The 19,887-nt window shown below is 44.8% G+C and overlaps 1 protein-coding gene across 1 annotated transcript in view; it reads left to right on the top strand.

Annotated features, from left to right (window-relative positions):
* The window catches only part of LOC311112509 (tax1-binding protein 1 homolog A-like), a 41,419-nt gene extending 23,907 nt beyond the window's left edge, over positions 1-17,512 (top strand). Inside the window, exons 9-18 of the mRNA XM_084155642.1 lie at positions 1,382-1,633; positions 1,874-2,050; positions 2,414-2,486; positions 2,559-2,854; positions 3,086-3,211; positions 4,500-4,586; positions 6,283-6,469; positions 7,083-7,297; positions 15,703-15,788; positions 16,042-17,512. Coding sequence (XP_084011768.1) covers positions 1,382-1,633; positions 1,874-2,050; positions 2,414-2,486; positions 2,559-2,854; positions 3,086-3,211; positions 4,500-4,586; positions 6,283-6,469; positions 7,083-7,297; positions 15,703-15,788; positions 16,042-16,252 — 1,710 coding nt within the window. The 3' untranslated portion in view covers positions 16,253-17,512. The remainder of the gene's footprint in view (positions 1-1,381; positions 1,634-1,873; positions 2,051-2,413; positions 2,487-2,558; positions 2,855-3,085; positions 3,212-4,499; positions 4,587-6,282; positions 6,470-7,082; positions 7,298-15,702; positions 15,789-16,041) is intronic.
* Positions 17,513-19,887: the final 2,375 nt, after the last annotated feature.

Genomic DNA, 19,887 nt, shown 5'->3' with positions numbered 1-19,887 from the left:
ACCAGTGAGCATTTGTTGTAGTGGACAGCTGTTTGGAGCTGTTACAAAGTCAATAATACTATTTTTTTCTTCATGTTAATACATTAAGATATAAAGGGGGAACATACAGTACCATTGAAAAGTTTGGACACCTACTCATTCCAGGGTTTTTCTTTATTTGTAATATTTTCTACATTGTAGAGTAATAGTGAAGACATCAAAACTATGAAATAACACATATGGAATCATGTAGTAACCAAAAACGTGTTAAACAAATCAAAATTAATTTTATATTTGAGATTCTTCAAATAGCAACCCTTTGCCTTGATGACAGCTTTGCACACTCTTGCTCTCACCATGTCACCACCCATCAATCCCCCTCAGATCTCCACAAGTGTCTAGACTGGGCAGTAGGGGTTAGGGGTTGTTTCTGGATAGGCCATGGGTATTATGGTAGCGCAGTCAGTCAGTCTGGCACTGTCATAAAAATGTTAATAGCTGTCAAATACTTGCTTCCTCTGGCCTTGGGAGAATCTCAATTACATTTTGTTGATTCTTTGCGTCCTCTCTCCTCGTCTCCTTCTTAAAACCCATTGGATGAGAAGGTCAGAGGTCCCTCCCCTCTCTCCTTCTTATCAATGGGTTTTTGAGAAGGAGACGAGGATGTGAGGAATTAAGGAAATGCAATTGAGATTCTCCCCTTGTTTCCTCCATTCCTTACCTCCCTCTCAAAGCCCATTGGGGGAGAGGAGGGAAGGTTCCTCCCCTCAGGCTCCAATGCACTTTCAAGGAGAGGCAAGGAGTGGAGGAAGAAAGGACAGCGGAAGCAAGAATGTGATGTCTAGTTTTCACCCACACACACACTGTGGAAACTTTACTGATTATAATCATTTCATTAGTGGTTGTTATTATTATTGTCAATGATTTTGTTGACAGAACCCATTGTATTATATTATTGTATTAAATGATCATGTAAACTATTACAAAATATAGAAATGCTGTTTATCTTTTGCTGTTTAGCATGGCTATACATGATAGAGAAGTTGACTAAAGCACAAACAGACATGCAGTGCATTTTGAATGACATGTAGATGTTTTGTTGTTGCTAGGTGGAGTTATGGTCTTGTCGTGCATACCTAGACTCTTATTCCTGTAACTACACATGTGAAGCCGCAAGAAAATCATATTTAAATGTGTATCAAATTATTTAGAAATGTTTACCCTGATGTCACATATTGGCCTCTTTATTTATAGAAAGACTGTAGGCTAAGATAGCCCTTCTGAGGTAGCAGTTACTGTATGTCAGGCCTCGCAGCACCTGTGTGTGAATGTGTGTGTAAAAATGTTTGTGCGTTTACCTGTGTAAAAGTGTATTAGCCTGTCTGCCCCTCCCTCTCTACAGGCTGAGATGGGTCGTCTGAGGGAGAAGCTTCGCCAGGCCGAGGAGCAGCTCCAGGCGTCTCGCCAGCAGGCCGCCATGTTGGCGTCGGAGCTCCGTGACTCAGCGAGTGCCCGCGACCGCACCATGACCGAGCTGTACCGCGCCCGCCTGGAGGCCGACTCCCTCCGCGCCAGTCTGGCCGATGCTCAGGCCGAGTGCCGGCGAATGGAGACGCAGCTGGACCGCATGAGGACCACCTCCCAACAGGAAGTGGTAAGGGGAACATATATATATTAACAGAGTCTTACGGTTGGACCAGGAAGTAGCTTCAGGCTTGAACTTTCAAGGATTTATCTTTCTTAGTTTTTAAGGATAGAAATAGAAGATGAATTTACAACTGCTATGTGCTGTAGACAGGTTTAGTAACAGAATTCCAGTACTGAATTATTTTATTTGTGCTGAACTACTCCCCCATCCCCTGACCCCCTCTATCTCCCCCTCCCTCTTTCTTAGGGTGTGGGGACCACCAGTGAGGGGGGGTGTGTGGTATCTGAGGCGGAGGCTGAGCTACAGAGAGAGGTGGAGGAGCTGAAGCTGCGTCTCCACATGGCCGCTGAGCACTACAAGGAGAAGTACAGGGAGTGTCAGCGGCTCCGCAGGCAGGTGGCCAAGCTCAGCGAGGCCCAGGGGGTGAGTCTGTCTGTCTGTCTGTCTGCAGAACTGTACTACACCACACCACATCGTCACAGCGGCATCTAGTGGTACACACCCAAGGTCACTGATGGGTTGTGTGTGAAATGGCACCCTCTTCCTTATATGGTGCCATTTAGGGAATAGGGTGCCATTTCATGCGCAGCCAAGCTGTCTCTTATGTCCACAGCCTGATTCAGCAACAGAAACATTCTACCAAATGACTGGGATTTTGTCATTGGGGTACATCTCAATGGTCTGAAGTGGCTTCCTCAACTTGTCAATGCATGAGATTCTATCATTGAGGTGCATCTCAATAGTCAGAAGTGGCTTCCTCAACTTATTTCCCCCTTATGTCTGTAGGAGTCAAAGAGAAACGCTGCTACTGAGACGACACAGGAGCCACTGACACCCAGTCCAGAGTCACCTACCGCAGGTACTGACACATACATACACACACACTCTTTTCTCTTTAATACTAAATCCTCTAACTTGTGTGTGTTTGCAGGCAATCTGGCTGCAGCTGTGCTGAGAGGAGACACTGAGAGGCCTGCAGTCCCTAAACGCAGGGAACACACACACACCAATACATTCTCAGGCATGGAAACCATGAGAGTAGGGGAGAAAGACTGGAAGGGGATAAATAGGGAAGTGAGTGGAGGAGAGGAATGGAAAGAAGAGGGGAGGAAGGAGGACAGGAGTGTAGGAGGGGAGTTCATGAGCGTGAAGATGGAGAGTTGGGTGGAGGTGGAGAATGAGAGTAGGAGTGCTGAAGAGGGGGATGAGGGGAGGAGTGCGGAGGAGGTAGAGGGGGATGAGGGGAGGAGTGCGGAGGAGGTAGAGGGGGATGAGGGGAGGAGTGCGGAGGAGGTAGAGGGGGATGAGAGGAGGAGTGCGGAGGAGGTAGAGGGGGATGAGAGGAGGAGTGCGGAGGAGGTAGAGGGGGATGAGGGGAGGAGTGCGGAGGAGGTAGAGGGGGATGAGGGGAGGAGTGCGGAGGAGGTAGAGGGGGATGAGGGGAGGAGTGCGGAGGAGGTAGAGAAAGAACAGACTCGTTCGGTGGAGGAGGAGCTGGCGAGGATGGAGGAGAAGTGGGCGGAGCAGTGTGCTATCAACGAGACGCTTAAACAGAGACTGGCCAATGAGGAGGAGCGATTCAGGGTGAGTCATCCACACACTCACACACACGATCATGCTCACATTTAACAACATTTGTACACACACACACACACACACACACACGGACGCACACATTCGGGCACACAAACACACCCAGTCTCTCTGCCAGGGTGATAAGGTTGTGTCTAGGTCAGCCCTGTGAGGTTAGCTTGGTTGTTACTCTTCATCCGTTCATCACCAAGGTCCTCTACACTGAGTGTGTATGTTTCTCACAATTAAGTGTGTACTTCTCTCACAGTGAGGGTGTTTGTGTGTGTGTGTGTTTCAGTTACAATGTCACATGCACAAGTACAGTGAAATGCCTTCCTTTCTAGCTCTGTGTGTGTGTTTGACCTCTGGGAGTGAGTGTGGGTGTGTTTGACCTCTGGGAGTGGGTGTGTTTGACCTCTGGGAGTGAGTGTGGGTGTGTTTGTCCTCTGGGAGTGAGTGTGTGTGTGTGTGTGTTTGACCTCTGGGAGTGAGTGTGTGTGTGTGTGTGTGTGTGTGTTTGACCTCTGTGAGTGTGTGTGTGTTTGACCTCTGTGAGTGTGTGTGTGTTTGACCTCTGGGAGGGAGTGTGTGTGTGTTTGACCTCTGGGAGGGAGTGTGTGTGTGTTTGACCTCTGGGAGGGAGTGTGTGTGTGTTTGACCTCTGGGAGGGAGTGTGTGTGTGTTTGACCTCTGGGAGTGAGCGTGTGCTTGATCTCTGGGAGTGAGCGTGTGCTTGATCTCTGGGAGTGAGCGTATGCTTGATCTCTGGGAGTGAGCGTGTGCTTGATCTCTGGGAGTGAGTGTATGTTTATCTGTGCAGTAAATAGTAGGCTCTCTCCTTCGATAGTGTCTCCAGATAGAGATAAATACACACAGTTAGTAACCCCAGCCCTAATGCTCCTGAGACAGACACAGATACACATGCTTTATAGCTGTTTACATCACACACACTGGGGAGGATATACGAGGAGGAGATGAGACACGAGGAGGAGAGGGAAAAACGAGGTGAGAGAGAGAGAGAGACAGCCTGCCTGCCTTTTGTAGTTGTTTGAGAAGAGCCCAGACACACACAGTCATGTAAACTATCCCACAGGGTCAAAGCTTTGTACAAGTGCTTGATTTATATTCACCCCCAGTGCACTAGACTAGGTTATGTCTGGGATGGTGTATACATGATGACTTACAATGGTTCCTTAAAGGCTAAATCTGTAAGTTCTCTGTCCCTTGTGGCCAATGGGTACAATGTATTTCTAATGTTTGTCTGATGGTCTGATGTTTTTCCAACGTTTCCTCTGTGTAGATCCAGATGGCAGAGAGGGCCATGGAGGTGACAGAGCTGAAGGAGAGTCTGGCTCAGGCCCTCAGAGAGAAGGACCAACTCAAGGAGGTACTATGAACATTCATACAGCTGTCATAGCATAAGACCTCAGGAAATACACAGTTTACACAACTGTTAAAACATCAGGACACTGGACCCATGAGCTGTCATATGTTTGAGATGTTATAAAGTGCTTTCATAGAGCTACTGCTGAAGCCTGCAAGGGTTTAGCTGTTATAAGCCTACCAAAAGCACTGGATACCCCAACATAGCTTCCTCCCTCTGCCCCAATTTCTAGATTCCAACTAATGATACACCCATCCCTGTACTGTACTGCCGTAATACACTAACCATTAAATGGTGCAAATGCCATCCTCCGTGTCTGTTTCACCCCCGCGGTCACTCTTTTTAAAATGTTATACCGGATAGCCCTGCACTAATGAAGTCATCAAGAGAGGAAGGAAGAAAAAGGTGGGAAGGAGAAAGAAAGGAAAGAGGGGGGAAGTGGGCGAGCACCTTTAGCATGCGAGAGCTATGTGGGCTGGAGTTTGACACCTCGTACTGTAAGACTAGATTATTATAGCAGTTGACTTCAGATAGAACTGCTTGGAGTTCAATGATAGAAAACCCTGAAGTTGCTCCTAATCTTATAATATTACAAAGCTCCAATGGATCATTTCAGATCTAGGAGAGGTGTCTAGGATAGGGTATTTCAGACTGGGCATAGATATGACATCCTGCTTCAGTGGTACCTAGTCCATGGCCATGGATATTTATACAATGGGTGGGTCTAATCCTGGATGCTGATTGGTTAAAACCGTGTTCCAGCCATTGTGTATTTCACAGACTACCACCAGCTATGGTGGCTAAATGCCTATTTACTGTTCCATCTGAAAAGTCACTGCGCTTCGGTCTCAGCCCAGCCAGGCAATTGATAAACCTGATCTCCACTGTCCCATAGAGAATGAACGTGTCGGGACGAGACAGACGGCTTTCCTCAGCCAGTCGATATCATGAATTCGCAACATTTTATGGATAAATGCAAAGAAATATTAATAGAAGAACAGGTAAAAACGAAATGAAATGCAGCTCGTTTGCTGTCTTTCCAGCTTCAGTTTGAAGTGATTGTGTTAGCTGTGTAGTTGGCTATCTAGCAAGGAGCAAAAGCCTGCGTAGCAACCATTTTTGTTTGGCATGGCAACGATGCCAATCGAACCAACTACCAGATGGCTTGGATAGCAACCTCGGGACTATATCCTCATGGAAGGATGAAATGGTATGAATAAATTCATAGAAATAAAGTTTTTAATGAAAATATGTCAATCATTATTTGAATATGTTGGTAACCATTGTATAAAAGTGATAATGCCCTCAAAGCCTTGGTTTGGAGGAAATATTGGAACAGTTTGCTGGCCCGAGACAACACCCATGCCAATATATCCTCCAAACCACGGCTTCTCTGGCATTATCACTTAAATACATAGCTATAGTTACACATACAGTCATGCATTTTCTGTATATCTAAGATTGTGGCCCAGCCTGAAAGGACATTTCACTCATAAATGTAAGTTTGTCAAATGTTTTCAGACTTTACAAGTAGAGTAATGTCAAGATGAAACCACGCCCCATGGCATTGGTTTTGTATATCCAGCTATATGAATGGAAAAGATCAGCACCGTCTGATTTCCTGGTTTTATTCGGTGCTAATATTTTTTTCAAATCATGTAAGTTGTTCTCAGTGGCCATCTCCTTGTCCCCATACCAGGAGCTGCAGCAGTGTCAGGACCGACAGAGGGAGCAGGAGGCTGATGGTCAGGGGTCAGAGGTCAAACAGCCCGTGTTGTTGCGCTACCCCCTGCCCTACCCCCAGGACCCCTCCCCACCCCCCCTGGTACCCCAGAGACCTGCAGAGCTGCAGTATGGGAACCCCTACTCCACCGACAACACACGAGGTGAAACCCTCGGCCCCCATCTATCTATCTGTCTGTCTCTTTGACTGTCATCTCGACAGGCATCTCTACATCACTCTAGATATCTACAGTATCTACAGGGGCGGCAGGTAGCCTGGCAGGTAGGAGCGTTGGTTGCCGAAAGGTTGCTGGATCGAATCCCCGCGCTGACAAGGTAAAAATCTGTCGTTCTGCCCCTGAGCAAAGCAGTTAACCCACTGTTGCCCGGGCGCCGAAGACGTGGGTATCGATTAAGGCAGCCCTCCGCACCACTCTGATTCAGAGGGGTTGGGTTAAATGCAGAAGACACATTTCAGTTGAATGCATTCAGTTGTACAACTGACTAGGTATCCCCCTTGTGTGACTATGTGCTTTCTCCATTTTTCTTCCCTAAATTTTATCTTACTCTACCAGTCTATCTCAATTGTCTCTCTCGATCTCCCCCTCTCTTCTCGCTGTAGCTTCCCTCTCTGTCAACCCCTTACATTCTCTCCCTCACATCGGTCTGTTGAACCACAGCCACATCTCCCTCTCTCCCACCTAAAGAGACACCGATCCTGCTCGTTTTCAGTGGTGACACTTCCTGTTTCCTGTGTGATTGTTGTGTTTTCTCCAGATGGGGCAGACGGTGCCCTGTCCCCTGAGCAGATGCCCCGCCCCCCTCCCGAGGCCCCTGGTGCATTCGCCCCTCCGTGCGCGCCTCCGGCCACCCCCCCATCCCCTGGTGCAGGTGCAGGCTGGGAGAGAGAGGTGGTCTGCATCCAGCCCTCCTCCTCACGAAGCATGAGCCCCCCTGACGGACTGGAGCACCCCCCCGAGGAGCCACGCAACGTGAGTTCACACACACACTGAGCAGACACTCTGCTAAGTTCTGTAACCTAGTCCTCTTTTATTGCTGTTTGTGTATGCCCATTTCTGTCCTCCACCGCCAATCCTTTTTCCACTTACACTGAATATACCAAACATTAGGAACACCTTCCTAATATTGAGTTGCACCCCCCTTTGCCCTCAGAACAGCCTCAATTCATCAGGGCATGGACTCTACAAGGTGTCGAAAGCGTTCAACAGGGATGCTGGCCCATGTTGACTCCAATGCTTCCCACAGTTGTCAAGTTGTCCTTTCGACTACCATACCCCGTTCAAAGGCACTTCGATTTTTTTGTCTTGCCCATTCACCCTCTGAATGGCACACATACACAATCCATGTCTCAATTGTCTCAAGGCTTAAAAATCCTTCTTTAACCTGTCTCCTCCCCTTCATCTACACTGATTTGAAGTGGATTTAACAACTGACATCAATAAGTGATCATAGCTTTCACCTGGATTCACCTGGTCAGTCTATGTCATGGAAAGAGCAGGTGTTCTTAATGTTTTGTATACTCAGTGCATTTACTTTAGCTTGTTCTCTTGCATACCACTTTCTATTTCTACCTCTTGTCTCTACAGTGGGGAAAAAAAGTATTTAGTCAGCCACCAATTGTGCAAGTTCTCCCACTTAAAAAGATGAGAGAGGCCTGTAATTTTCATCATAGGTACACGTCAACTATGACAGACAAAATGAGGAAAAAAAATCCAGAAAATCACATTGTAGGATTTTTAATGAATTTATTTGCAAATTATGGTGGAAAATAAGTATTTGGTCACCTACAAACAAGCAAGATTTCTGGCTCTCACAGACCTGTAACTTCTTCTTTAAGAGGCTCCTCTGTCCTCCACTCGTTACCTGTATTAATGGCACCTGTTTGAACTTGTTATCAGTATAAAAGACACCTGTCCACAACCTCAAACAGTCACACTCCAAACTCCACTATGGCCAAGACCAAAGAGCTGTCAAAGGACACCAGAAACAAAATTGTAGACCTGCACCAGGCTGGGAAGACTGAATCTGCAATAGGTAAGCAGCTTGGTTTGAAGAAATCAACTGTGGGAGCAATTATTAGGAAATGGAAGACATACAAGACCACTGATAATCTCCCTCGATCTGGGGCTCCACGCAAGATCTCACCCCGTGGGGTCAAAATGATCACAAGAACGGTGAGCAAAAATCCCAGAACCACACGGGGGGACCTAGTGAATGACCTGCAGAGAGCTGGGACCAAAGTAACAAAGCCTACCATCAGTAACACACTATGCCACCAGGGACTCAAATCCTGCAGTGCCAGACGTGTCCCCCTGCTTAAGCCAGTACATGTCCAGGCCCGTCTGAAGTTTGCTAGAGTGCATTTGGATGATCCAGAAGAGGATTGGGAGAATGTCATATGGTCAGATGAAACCAAAATATAACTTTTTGGTAAAAACTCAACTCGTCGTGTTTGGAGGACAAAGAATGCTGAGTTGCATCCAAAGAACACCATACCTACTGTGAAGCATGGGGGTGGAAACATCATGCTTTGGGGCTGTTTTTCTGCAAAGGGACCAGGACGACTGATCCGTGTAAAGGAAATAATGAATGGGGCCATGTATCGTGAGATTTTGAGTGAAAACCTCCTTCCATCAGCAAGGGCATTGAAGATGAAACGTGGCTGGGTCTTTCAGCATGACAATGATCCCAAACACACCGCCCGGGCAACGAAGGAGTGGCTTCGTAAGAAGCATTTCAAGGTCCTGGAGTGGCCTAGCCAGTCTCCAGATCTCAACCCCATAGAACATCTTTGGAGGGAGTTGAAAGTCCGTGTTGCCCAGCGACAGCCCCAAAACATCACTGCTCTAGAGGAGATCTGCATGGAGGAATGGGCCAAAATACCAGCAACAGTGTGTGAAAACCATGTGAAGACTTACAGAAAACGTTTGACCTGTGTCATTGCCAACAAAGGGTATATAACAAAGTATTGAGAAACTTTAGTTATTGACCAAATACTTATTTTCCACCATAATTTGCAAATAAATTCATTAAAAATCCTACAATGTGATTTTCTGGATTTTTGTTTCTCATTTTGTCTGTCATAGTTGATGTGTACCTATGATGAAAATCATCTTTTTAAGTGGGAGAACTTGCACAATTGGTGGCTGACTATATACTTTTTTCCCCACTGTATCCCTCTCCTCTGTCCCGTCTTTACCATGTTTCTTTCCTTTCCATATCCCCTGTTTTTACCCTCTAACCATTTATGTTCTTTATCTTCCTCTTATCTCTCTCCCTCTCTTACACCCTCCATCTCTTCCTCCCTCTCTCCCTGCTGTTTCGTTCCCCTATATACACCTTTCAAACCAATACGTTCCTTTGCCAACTTTAGCATTCCGCCAACTTCTTTCCGCCTTTTCTTTATATCTGAAAAGTGTTGCCAGTATCAAAGCCTAAACTTTAATTTCAGCGAACCAACCTAGTCATGATTGGGGTAAAGTTCTGCCTACGGCTTTGCATGAAATGTAGCCGTAATGCTGAGGCGCCATTGGCACGCACTACGCTGTTAAGTTCTTGATGGTTGCTAGGCAGTGCCCATTACTACTATCCTCCTGGCAGTTGTAAACTTGCATGTCACTTCACCCATCTCTTCGCATAGCCCAGCACATGTACTGTTTTCTTAACCCAGCGTTTCCCTAACTCTGTCCTGGGGACCCCAGGGGGTGCACGTTTTTGTTTTTTGCCCTAGCACTACACATCTGATTCAAATAATCAAAGCTTGATGATTATTTAAATCAGCTGTGTAGTGCTAGGTCAAAAAACAAAACGTGCACCCCCTGGGGTCCCCAGGACCGAGTTTGGGAAACGCGGTCTTAACCACAACATTTTTTTCTTTATTTTTCACTGACTCTCAGTTTGGATATTGGTTAGGCTACAATTATGCTGTGGTAATATTAGCTGAGTTGAGGTGAGTGCTGCTCATTATCATCTTGGCTCATTTATTAGCACTGATCAGAACATTTTGCCAGCATGTTATGTAGTTTAACAAGTGGATTATTTTGCTATTCACTCGCAGTCGCTTATGCTGCGTTCAAAACACCTGGGAACTCGGAAATCTCGGACTTCAGTGCGTTCAAAACAACCGGGAACTCTGGGGGGGAAAAAAGAGCTCAGACTGGGGAAAAATCTTTTTGAACGGTCATCCAACAAGGCATTTCAACTCGGGAACTATTTCGTTGAAGGTGAAGTTCACCAATTTTTACATGTGGCCTTATTTTCACACTTTCTGTGCTTGTAGTTGATCCCTCAAACTGTTTATTTTATTTTGTTATAGAGAAAATTGTTTGTCACATTTTTCTGAGACCTCACTTGCCATTGACTACAATGCATTATTAAAATGTGTCTAAAGCATGTTATGAAACGCTCCAAACACTCCAAACACTCATATTACATCAGAATCTCATTCTGCACAAAATTATTTATTTTTCACTCCATGTTTGAATAATGCTGTTTATAACAAAAATATGCAAATATGGATTTATGGGACAGTGGAACATAAAAAATAAAAAAATAAAAAATGGATTGCAGAGATTTATCCAGAATGAGATTCTGATGTAATATGAGTTGGTTTGGAGTGTTTTGGAGCATTTTATAACATGCTTAGACACATTTTCATAATGCATTGTAGTCAATGGCAAATGATGACTCTCTAACGAAACAAAATATTTAAAAAACAGTTTGGGTGATCAACTACAAGCACAGAAAGAGTGACAATAAGGCCACATGTAAAAATGGGTGAACTTCCCCTTTAATTGGTTTCTGGCTGGGCAAATAAGTGAAGGTGGTATAGCTCATCTATATGTTTGCTCATTTATCACTGATCAGAAACATTTAGCATGCAATAATGTAGCCTAAATCGAGTGTAGGCCTATTATTTTGCTCGATCGCGTATAGTAGTGTTTCCGCTACAGTCATTTAACTGTGGCGCTGCGCCACGGTAAAATCATTGCCACCACACCAAAGAATATGAAACATGAAAAAATATTTGTCAAAGCGTACTTTGAAGATGCTAGAACAGTCCATATTAACTTTTCCTCTGCAAACAAATAAGTAATGAATAGAAAAATCTGACAACCCCATAGTAGAATAGTTTATCTATTTACCTAGTCGGCTTGTTGTGTGTTCTATGCGTGATACATTTTCCTCTCGAGACGCATTCAAGTTACGAGTGCCATAGGGAGGGAAACTTGCATTCTGACAAGCAGTCAATGCACAACAATTCTTGCAATCATGCAAGAAATGGCATTTGTTAAAAAGAGGGCGATCCCAGCTTTCCATTCCTACTTTATTTCTCAACTCCTAAATACTGTATGTTCAAACTGTACCCTTTTAAACCCAGAGTTTTTAACAGCGTCATGGTTGAGCTTGTTACCGCTACGCAATTTGCCATGAGTGCGAATTATTTAAGAATGATGGAGGCCACTGTTCTTGGGGACCTTCAATACTGCAGAAATATTTTGGTACACTTCCCCAGATCTGTGCCTCGACAATCCTGTCTCGGAGCTCTACAGACAATTCTTTCGACCTCATGGCTTGGTTTTTGCTCTGACATGCACTGTCAACTGTGGGACCTTATATACACTGCTCAAAAAAATTAAGGGAACACTAAAATAAAACATCCTAGATCTGAATGAATGAAATAATCTTATTAAATACTTTTTTCTTTACATAGTTGAATGTGCTGACAACAAAATCACACAAAAATTATCAATGGAAATCAAATGTATCAACCCATGGAGGTCTGGTTTGGAGTCACCCTCAAAATTAAAATGGAAAACCACACTACAGGCTGATCCAACTTTGATGTAATGTCCTTAAAACAAGTCAAAATTAGGCTCAGTAGTGTGTGTGGCCTCCATGTGCCTGTATGACCTCCCTACAACGCCTGGGCATGCTCCTGATGAGGTGGCGGATGGTCTCCTGAGGGATCTCCTCCCAGACCTGGACTAAAGCATCCGCCAACTCCTGGACAGTCTGTGGTGCAACGTGGCGTTGGTGGATGGAGCGAGACAGGATGTCCCAGATGTGCTCAATTGGATTCAGGTCTGGGGAACAGGCGGTCCATAGCCTCAATGCCTTCCTCTTGCAGGAACTGCTGACACACTCCAGCCACATGAGGTCTAGCATTGTCTTGCATTAGGAGGAACCCAGGGCCAACCGCACCAGCATATGGTCTCACAAGGCGTCTGAGGATCTCATCTCGGTACCTAATGGCAGTCAGGCTACCTCTGGCGAGCACATGGAGGGCTGTGCGGCCCCCCAAAGAAATGCCACCCCACACCATGACTGACCCACCGCCAAACCGGTCATGCTGGAGGATGTTGCAGGCAGCAGAACGTTCTCCACGGCGTCTCCAGACTCTGTCACGTGCTCAGTGTGAACCTGCTTTCATCTGTGAAGAGCACAGGGCGCCAGTGCCGAATTTGCCAATCTTGGTGTTCTCTGGCAAATGCCAAACGTCCTGCACGGTGTTGGGCTGTAAGCACAACCCTCACCGGTGGACGTCGGGCCCTCATACCACCCTCATGGAGTCTGTTTCTGACCGTTTGAGCAGACACATGCACATTTGTGGCCTGCTGGAGGTCATTTTGCAGGGCTCTGGCAGTGCTCCTCCTGCTCCTCCTTGCACAAAGGCGGAGGTAGCAGTCCTGCTGCTGGGTTGTTGCCCTCCTACGGCCTCCTCCATGTCTCCTGATGTACTGGCCTGTCTCCTGGTAGCGCCTCCATGCTCTGGACACTACGCTGACAGACACAGCAAACCTTCTTGCCACAGCTCGCATTGATGTGCCATCCTGGATGAGCTGCACTACCTGAGCCACTTGTGTGGGTTGTAGACTCCGTCTCATGCTACCACTAGAGTGAAAGCACCGCCAGCATTCAAAAGTGACCAAAATATCAGCCAGGAAGCATAGGAACTGAGAAGTGGTCTGTGGTCACCACCTGCAAAACCAGTCCTTTATTGGGGGTGTCTTGCTAATTGCCTATAATTTCCACCTGTTGTCTATTCCATTTGCACAACAGCATGTGAAATGTATTGTCAATCAGTGTTGCTTCCTAAGTGGACAGTTTGATTTCACAGAAGTGTGATTGACTTGGAGTTACATTGTGTTGTTTAAGTGTTCCCTTTATTTTTTTGAGCAGTGTAGATAGGTGTGTGCCTTTCCAAATCATGTCCAATGAATTGAATTTACCACAGGTGGACTCCAATGGTGAAATGGTGACATTAAGTGGTTTCTGAGAGAAGTACAGGCGCGTTACCCACAGATGGCGTTTTACCCCACGTTACCCTAACAGGGAGCCCTAACTTATATTCACTTATGCAAGTTTTTGGGGACATAAAATTCCTCAATAGGATGCTAACTAGTTAAAAGGTTACACTTTGGATCTAGCTAATGGTTAGCCCAATAGGGTAAATGCAGATAGGCAACCCCATGCTTCATCCTATTTATTTATTGCGACTATGCTGCATCAGATGGGCTACAGGTGATAATGCTTATTGCTAATAGCATACCTGATAATATGGACCATCCATAGGCTATATGCATGGTCCAATATGTTAAAATAATTAATAATAATAACGTTTTGAGGGAGCGTGCAATTGGCATACTGACTGCAGGAATGTCCACCAGAGCTGTTGCCAGAGAATTGAATGTTAATTTCTCTACCATAAGCCGCCTCCATCGTCGTTTTAGAGAATTTGACAGAACATGGCGTTGTGTGGGCGAGCGGTTTGCTGATGTCAATGTTGTGAACAGAGTACCTCATGGTGGCGCTGGGGTTATGGTATGGGCAGGCATAAGCTACGGGCAACGAACCCAATTTTATTTTATCAGGCAATTTGAATGCACAGAAATACAGTGACGAGATCCTGAGGCCCATTGTGAGGCCCTTTTTTTTTAAGGGATCTGTGACCAACAGATGCATCTCTGTATTCCCAGTCATGTGAAATCCATAGATTAGGGCCTAATTTATTTATTTCAATTGACTGATTTTCTCATATGAACTGTAACTCCGTAAAATCTTTGAAATTGTTGCATGTTGCATTTATATTTTGGTTCATTATACATAAATAAGATCTGGGGGGACCCCCCCTGCCTGGAGATTGTGAAATATGAACACGAGACTCGCATGCTTTTGAAATGTTATAGATTGCTATTATTTTCTATTGGTATCCTCTGTAGCTCAATTGGTAGAGCATGGCGCTTGTAACGCCAGGGTAGTGGGTTCGATCCCCGGGACCACCCATACGTAAAAATGTATGCACACATGACTGTAAGTCGCTTTGGATAAAAGCGTCTGCTAAATGGCATATTATTATGATGAAGATACTCTCTCAATGTAAGACCCTAAGCCTGCTCCCAAACAAAGTGGAGTAAGGGTAGGAAAGCAATGAAATATGACAGTGGTTCCACACGTTGCTGTGACACAAAAATATTATTTGTATTTTATTCTGTTATTTCATTTATATTCTTAGCCTACTATAAAATGTGTGTTGACTGTGATCAGGGTAGCCTAAGTGTGTCTTGTCTGTTTAATGAACAAAATAACTATAGGCTGCGCAGACCAGTAACATAATTAAACTCAAAATATGCCATTCTATTCTTTTGAAAATAAATGTTATTAGTTTTATAATGTTTCTTAGGACCTGCCTAAAACAAATTAATGATTTCTTTGTGATGGTGAATATTCAATGGATTTATTAAAGTAGGAGTCCCACATCTACTCCCACTCCTAAACTTGCTGGCATGTGCACAGGAGATATAAAAGGCTTGTCCGGGCAAGAATGTGGTATAAATGGGACTGTACGAATTGGGTTCTAAAAAATTGCCAGATATTTTATTTTATTTTATTTTATTTTACTGGCAACATACTGTAAAGGGTATTAAACAGGAGGACCCCAGGGTGACCAGAGAGATGGTAGAGGAGAGTTAATTTAAATAAAAGTCAAATTAACGTCTCCCACTCTGAGCTCGTTAGTGTTAGACTGACGACCGCGGGGGCTGGATGAGGCTAATTGGTAGAAGTTGCCCTTGGGCGCAGATCTAGGATCAGTTTATCCTCCCCAAATCCAGACCTCAAGCATTAGGGAGGGAAATGCAAAATTGACCTTAGATCAGTTACTATAGGCAACTTCAAGGGTGTATTGGGAGGGCATCGCAGACTCACACACTGCTCTTCACTGATACACTGGTATCATGACCCTCTCCTCTCTAGCTCTATTAACGCACTATTAACCTTTGGAGAGAGCCATCAGTGTTCAGACAGCCATGGTTTCTACTAGAGAGAGTGTGTGTGTGTGTGTGTTGCATGCAGTAATGGTGTGTGTATATTATAGGTCGGTGATGGGGAGCAGCCTGCCTGCAATCATCAGGCCAGCAGCAGACGCAACGACAACAGGGGCAGCTTCTGTTTCGACCCCAGGTAACACACACTCCACACAGACAATACAGAAAATGCTATCCCAGCTTTACCAACACACACAAAACCTAACCCTACTCTCTCGCTCCCCCTCTCTGCTCCCCCTCTCTGCTCCTCCTCTCTCGCTCTCCTTCTCTCTCTGCTCCCCTTCTCTCTTTGCTCCCCCTCTCTCTGCTCCCTCTCTCTCCCTTTCTGTCCCACTCTCTCCTCCACATCTGACTCTACTCTTTCCTACCCCCCCTTCCCCCTCCCTCAGTAGTGAGGTCCACAAGCGCTGTCCGTTGTGCGAGGTGATCTTCCCGCCCCATTTTGAGCAGCGTAGCTTTGAGCAGCATGTGGAGAGCCACTGGAAGGTGTGTCCCGTGTGCTCTGAGCAGTTCCCCCTCGACTGCCATCAGCAGCTCTTCGAGAAGCACGTGCTCACACACTTTGACGGCCATGTGCTGAACTTCGACAACATGGAGTAGCGGGGAGGTTGGGGGGGGGGGGGTGTGTGTGTGTGTGTGTGTAAAAGGGAAGGTTGGATTGGATTAAGGGATGTAAAAAATTATAAAAATTCTAGGAACGTGTGCTCAAATCGGGGTTGGCGATGATTTCATTTCAATTTAACTCTGACTAGGAGGGGAGATTACAAGTCATCCACATCAACAATTGAAAAATCATTGGGAAATTTGCTCTTTTAAGGATCTGAATTTAACTGGAATTAACTCCAATCCTGGCCTCACATGCTACCTTTCAAAAACATCAAGGAGTGTGTATGATTGTGTAAGGGGGAGTTTGTCAGTTGCGGTTTAGGGAAATAACAACATAAATACTTGGCGTGAGAAGGTCGGAGCCTTAGATTCTACAGTTGGAGCACTTTGGTTTTGTCCCATGTTGATGTCATCTTTCTGCTTCGAGGTTGTAGCGTCATCATCACTGCATGTGTTTAGTATCCGTAGGATTCATCTGCGCTAATCAGCCAGACTTCGCTTTCTGTTCCTGTTCCCAGTTATTGTAGCCACACGTAGAAACAGGTGACATCCAGGGATTGGAGGGGGAGTAGGATGATGTTGCCTCTAAACATTGATCTAAGGTCAGTTTTGGGTTTTACCTCCTAATGGTTAAGGTTGAGATTGGTGTTGGGTAATCTGATCCTAGATCTGTGGTTAGGGGAAACTAATTAATAGTATGACAGTTGGACTCTTGTCAGCAAAAGACGGACGTTTTAAAAAATAACATGAAATAGCACTATTGTTTGAATTTGACTGCACTAAAGGCTTTATTATTCTGAATGTATACTGTATAAATGAGAAGTAGAACTATTATGGAGAAATGTGGCTGACTTGCTCGTGACCTCAATGTATTCACTCATGTTTTAGTAATGACAGAATGATGATGGACCAATTATGTTTTACTTCCTGGTGTGCAATTCCTGGTCTCTGTTCACTGGATAGGGTAACATTCTCCTAGACATTCCGCTTCAGTTGATTGGAGGGAAGGTAACTGGAAATATGGCTATGGACTCTTTCACTTATCTTTTCCTCCTTTTTTGGGGTCCAAGTCAGTTTCTCTTGGCTGTGCGTGCGTCTCCACATTGAGTGTCCTTTAATTCTTGTCATCTGTCTGTCTGTGAGATTTTACTGTTCTTTCAATGTGACCACAGTGCTGTACTTTTGGCTTCAAAGTTGCACCTTTATGAGAGTGAGTGTGTAGGTTTGTATGTGTGCATTAAAAAGATCTTTATGAATAAAGTACGACTGTCAAATGGATACAATTTGTCATTTTGTCTTTCCATCTTTTGGGTCACAACACACACCAATCAACCACACAGACCGTTCTGGGCTCCAGAGCTCTTTTTAATTATTTTTATGTAATCGCGTTTACATTTGAAGCAGCTTCTTGTATATAAAGACAGTTTAACGTAGTACACAGGTCTCCCTACTCAAACTCTGCCTCCGTACAAATAGGAAACATATGAAAATATAATTTAAAAGCACATTACAATACATTCACTGTACACAGTATATCGAAATAGAAATAGTCCCCCTCACACACACACACACGACTAATGTACTCCTCCCATCCCCGCTCTGTTAAACAGTGTATTTAAACTGTAACCATGGCGACCTGCATCTCCATCTAACAGTCTCTGATCCCTTGCCAGAACGCTACAGAGCCAAGGCTTCCAAGTACGGAAAACCCGGCACAGAGTACGGAACAAGTTGTGTACGGCACACACAAACACTACCCCAACAATGCTACCTTCCTCTTTCACTGCCATTTTCTTTGTATTGTATTCAGTGTCTCCGAGTAGGAGTGCTGTTCTAGGATCAGGTCCCCCCTCCTACTCATTATGATTTAAAGGAAAATCTGATCCGAGATCAGCACTCCTACTCTGAAATGCTTTGTGAATACGGGCCCTGACCTTAACGGCACTTTACCACACCCATGTCAATGTGTGTGGTGGGGGACCATCACAGAACAGAATGACAGGTTAGAAATGTTTTACGGCCTTTCACAAAATGGCACCACTTTTTGACATTCCACCACTCCGCTGTACTCTGAAGGCATGATATCCCAACTGGATCACAAAATGCCCACCTTTACACTATGAGAGTACACCAGACAGTCTCCTGCTCTACAGCAGCAATTGGCAAGGCCTTGGTTTGACACTATCTACGACCCAAATGGTGCACTATTCTCTATATAGTGCACTACTTTTGACCAGAGCCCTTAGGGAATAGGGTGCAATTTGGGACACACACCCAGTGACCTGGCACTGTAACACATATGGTTCTATGACATTTGAGCTTCAGCCATAAATTGTAACACTATAATGGACTAACAGAAAGCAAGATAATAACACTAGAAGCTGAAAAGCTCAGATACTGCAGAAAGACTCGGCTTAGAAGCAACTCACACTGACTACTGGAATGCTGTGGTCTACAACGCAAGGCAATCAAAGGTTGTAGGTGTAATCTCTCTCGACACACACACACGCCCTTTTAGACAAAAGCATGCACAAAAACTTACCATCACACACACAGTCACACTTGAGGCGCAATGAGGCAGTATTCCCTTGACACTTTTGCGCGCCTCTTAGATGAAACCTCTTATGACAGTCGCTCTCCCCCCTCAGGCACATAGTATGGTCAATGTTTGGCAGTAGAGAGCTGTTGGCAATGATCATGGAAAAGAAACCAGTAACAACACTTGGCAACTGGAACAGAATACAGCATGATGCCTCAACTGGTCTGCTCACACTACAGTCTGGAATAACCTTCTAGAATACAGCATGATGCCTCAACTGGTCTGCTCACACTACAGTCTGGAATAACCTTCTAGAATACAGCATGATGCCTCAACTGGTCTGTTCACACTACAGTCTGGAATAACCTTCTAGAATACAGCATGATGCCTCAACTGGTCTGTTCACACTACAGTCTGGAATAACCTTCTAGAATACAGCATGATGCCTCAACTGGTCTGCTCACACTACAGTCTGGAATAACCTTCTAGAATACAGCATGATGCCTCAACTGGTCTGCTCACACTACAGTCTGGAATAACCTTCTAGAATACAGGATGCACAATCCATTCCGGAATCATTGGGGATCAGTCCTAAAACTGTTCTAGAACAGTGGGAATGAAGGGATTCAATACTTTACCTGTTTCTCTATATGGGCCGAATGATAACATGAAATCTGCATGTGTAACTTTAGCGCAAATCGTGCATTAAATAGCAATAGGAAAAACTGAAATGTATTTTGGACGCAGATCTCAAGTTAGGATTCAAGCCATAGTCAGTTATTATTTTGCTCATGGGAATATCTAGACCTGAGGTCACCTAGCTGTTTCAACTTTGAACTATGACACCACAGAACAGGTTGTCTCAGGGGGTTGAGGAATGAAAAACACACTTATCGATAAAATATCAAAGAAAATATCTGGAAAATATATTGAAAAATAAAGTATAAAATAAAGCTTGAAAATAAAGTAACTTTTGTATATGCTTATGAATACTTATATTTGTATATACACACATATCTATTGTTTATATATCTATATATAGACTGTTTAACGCAACTCAACATCCATCCACTCCTTCCTCTTGCCTCAT

This window comes from Coregonus lavaretus, assembly GCF_964263955.1.
Source record: "Coregonus lavaretus genome assembly, chromosome: 3".
In the NCBI taxonomy this organism is placed as follows: Eukaryota; Metazoa; Chordata; class Actinopteri; order Salmoniformes; family Salmonidae; genus Coregonus; species Coregonus lavaretus.
The sequence above is the reverse complement of the archived record's forward strand: the minus strand, read 5'-3'. Positions and strand labels throughout refer to the sequence as shown.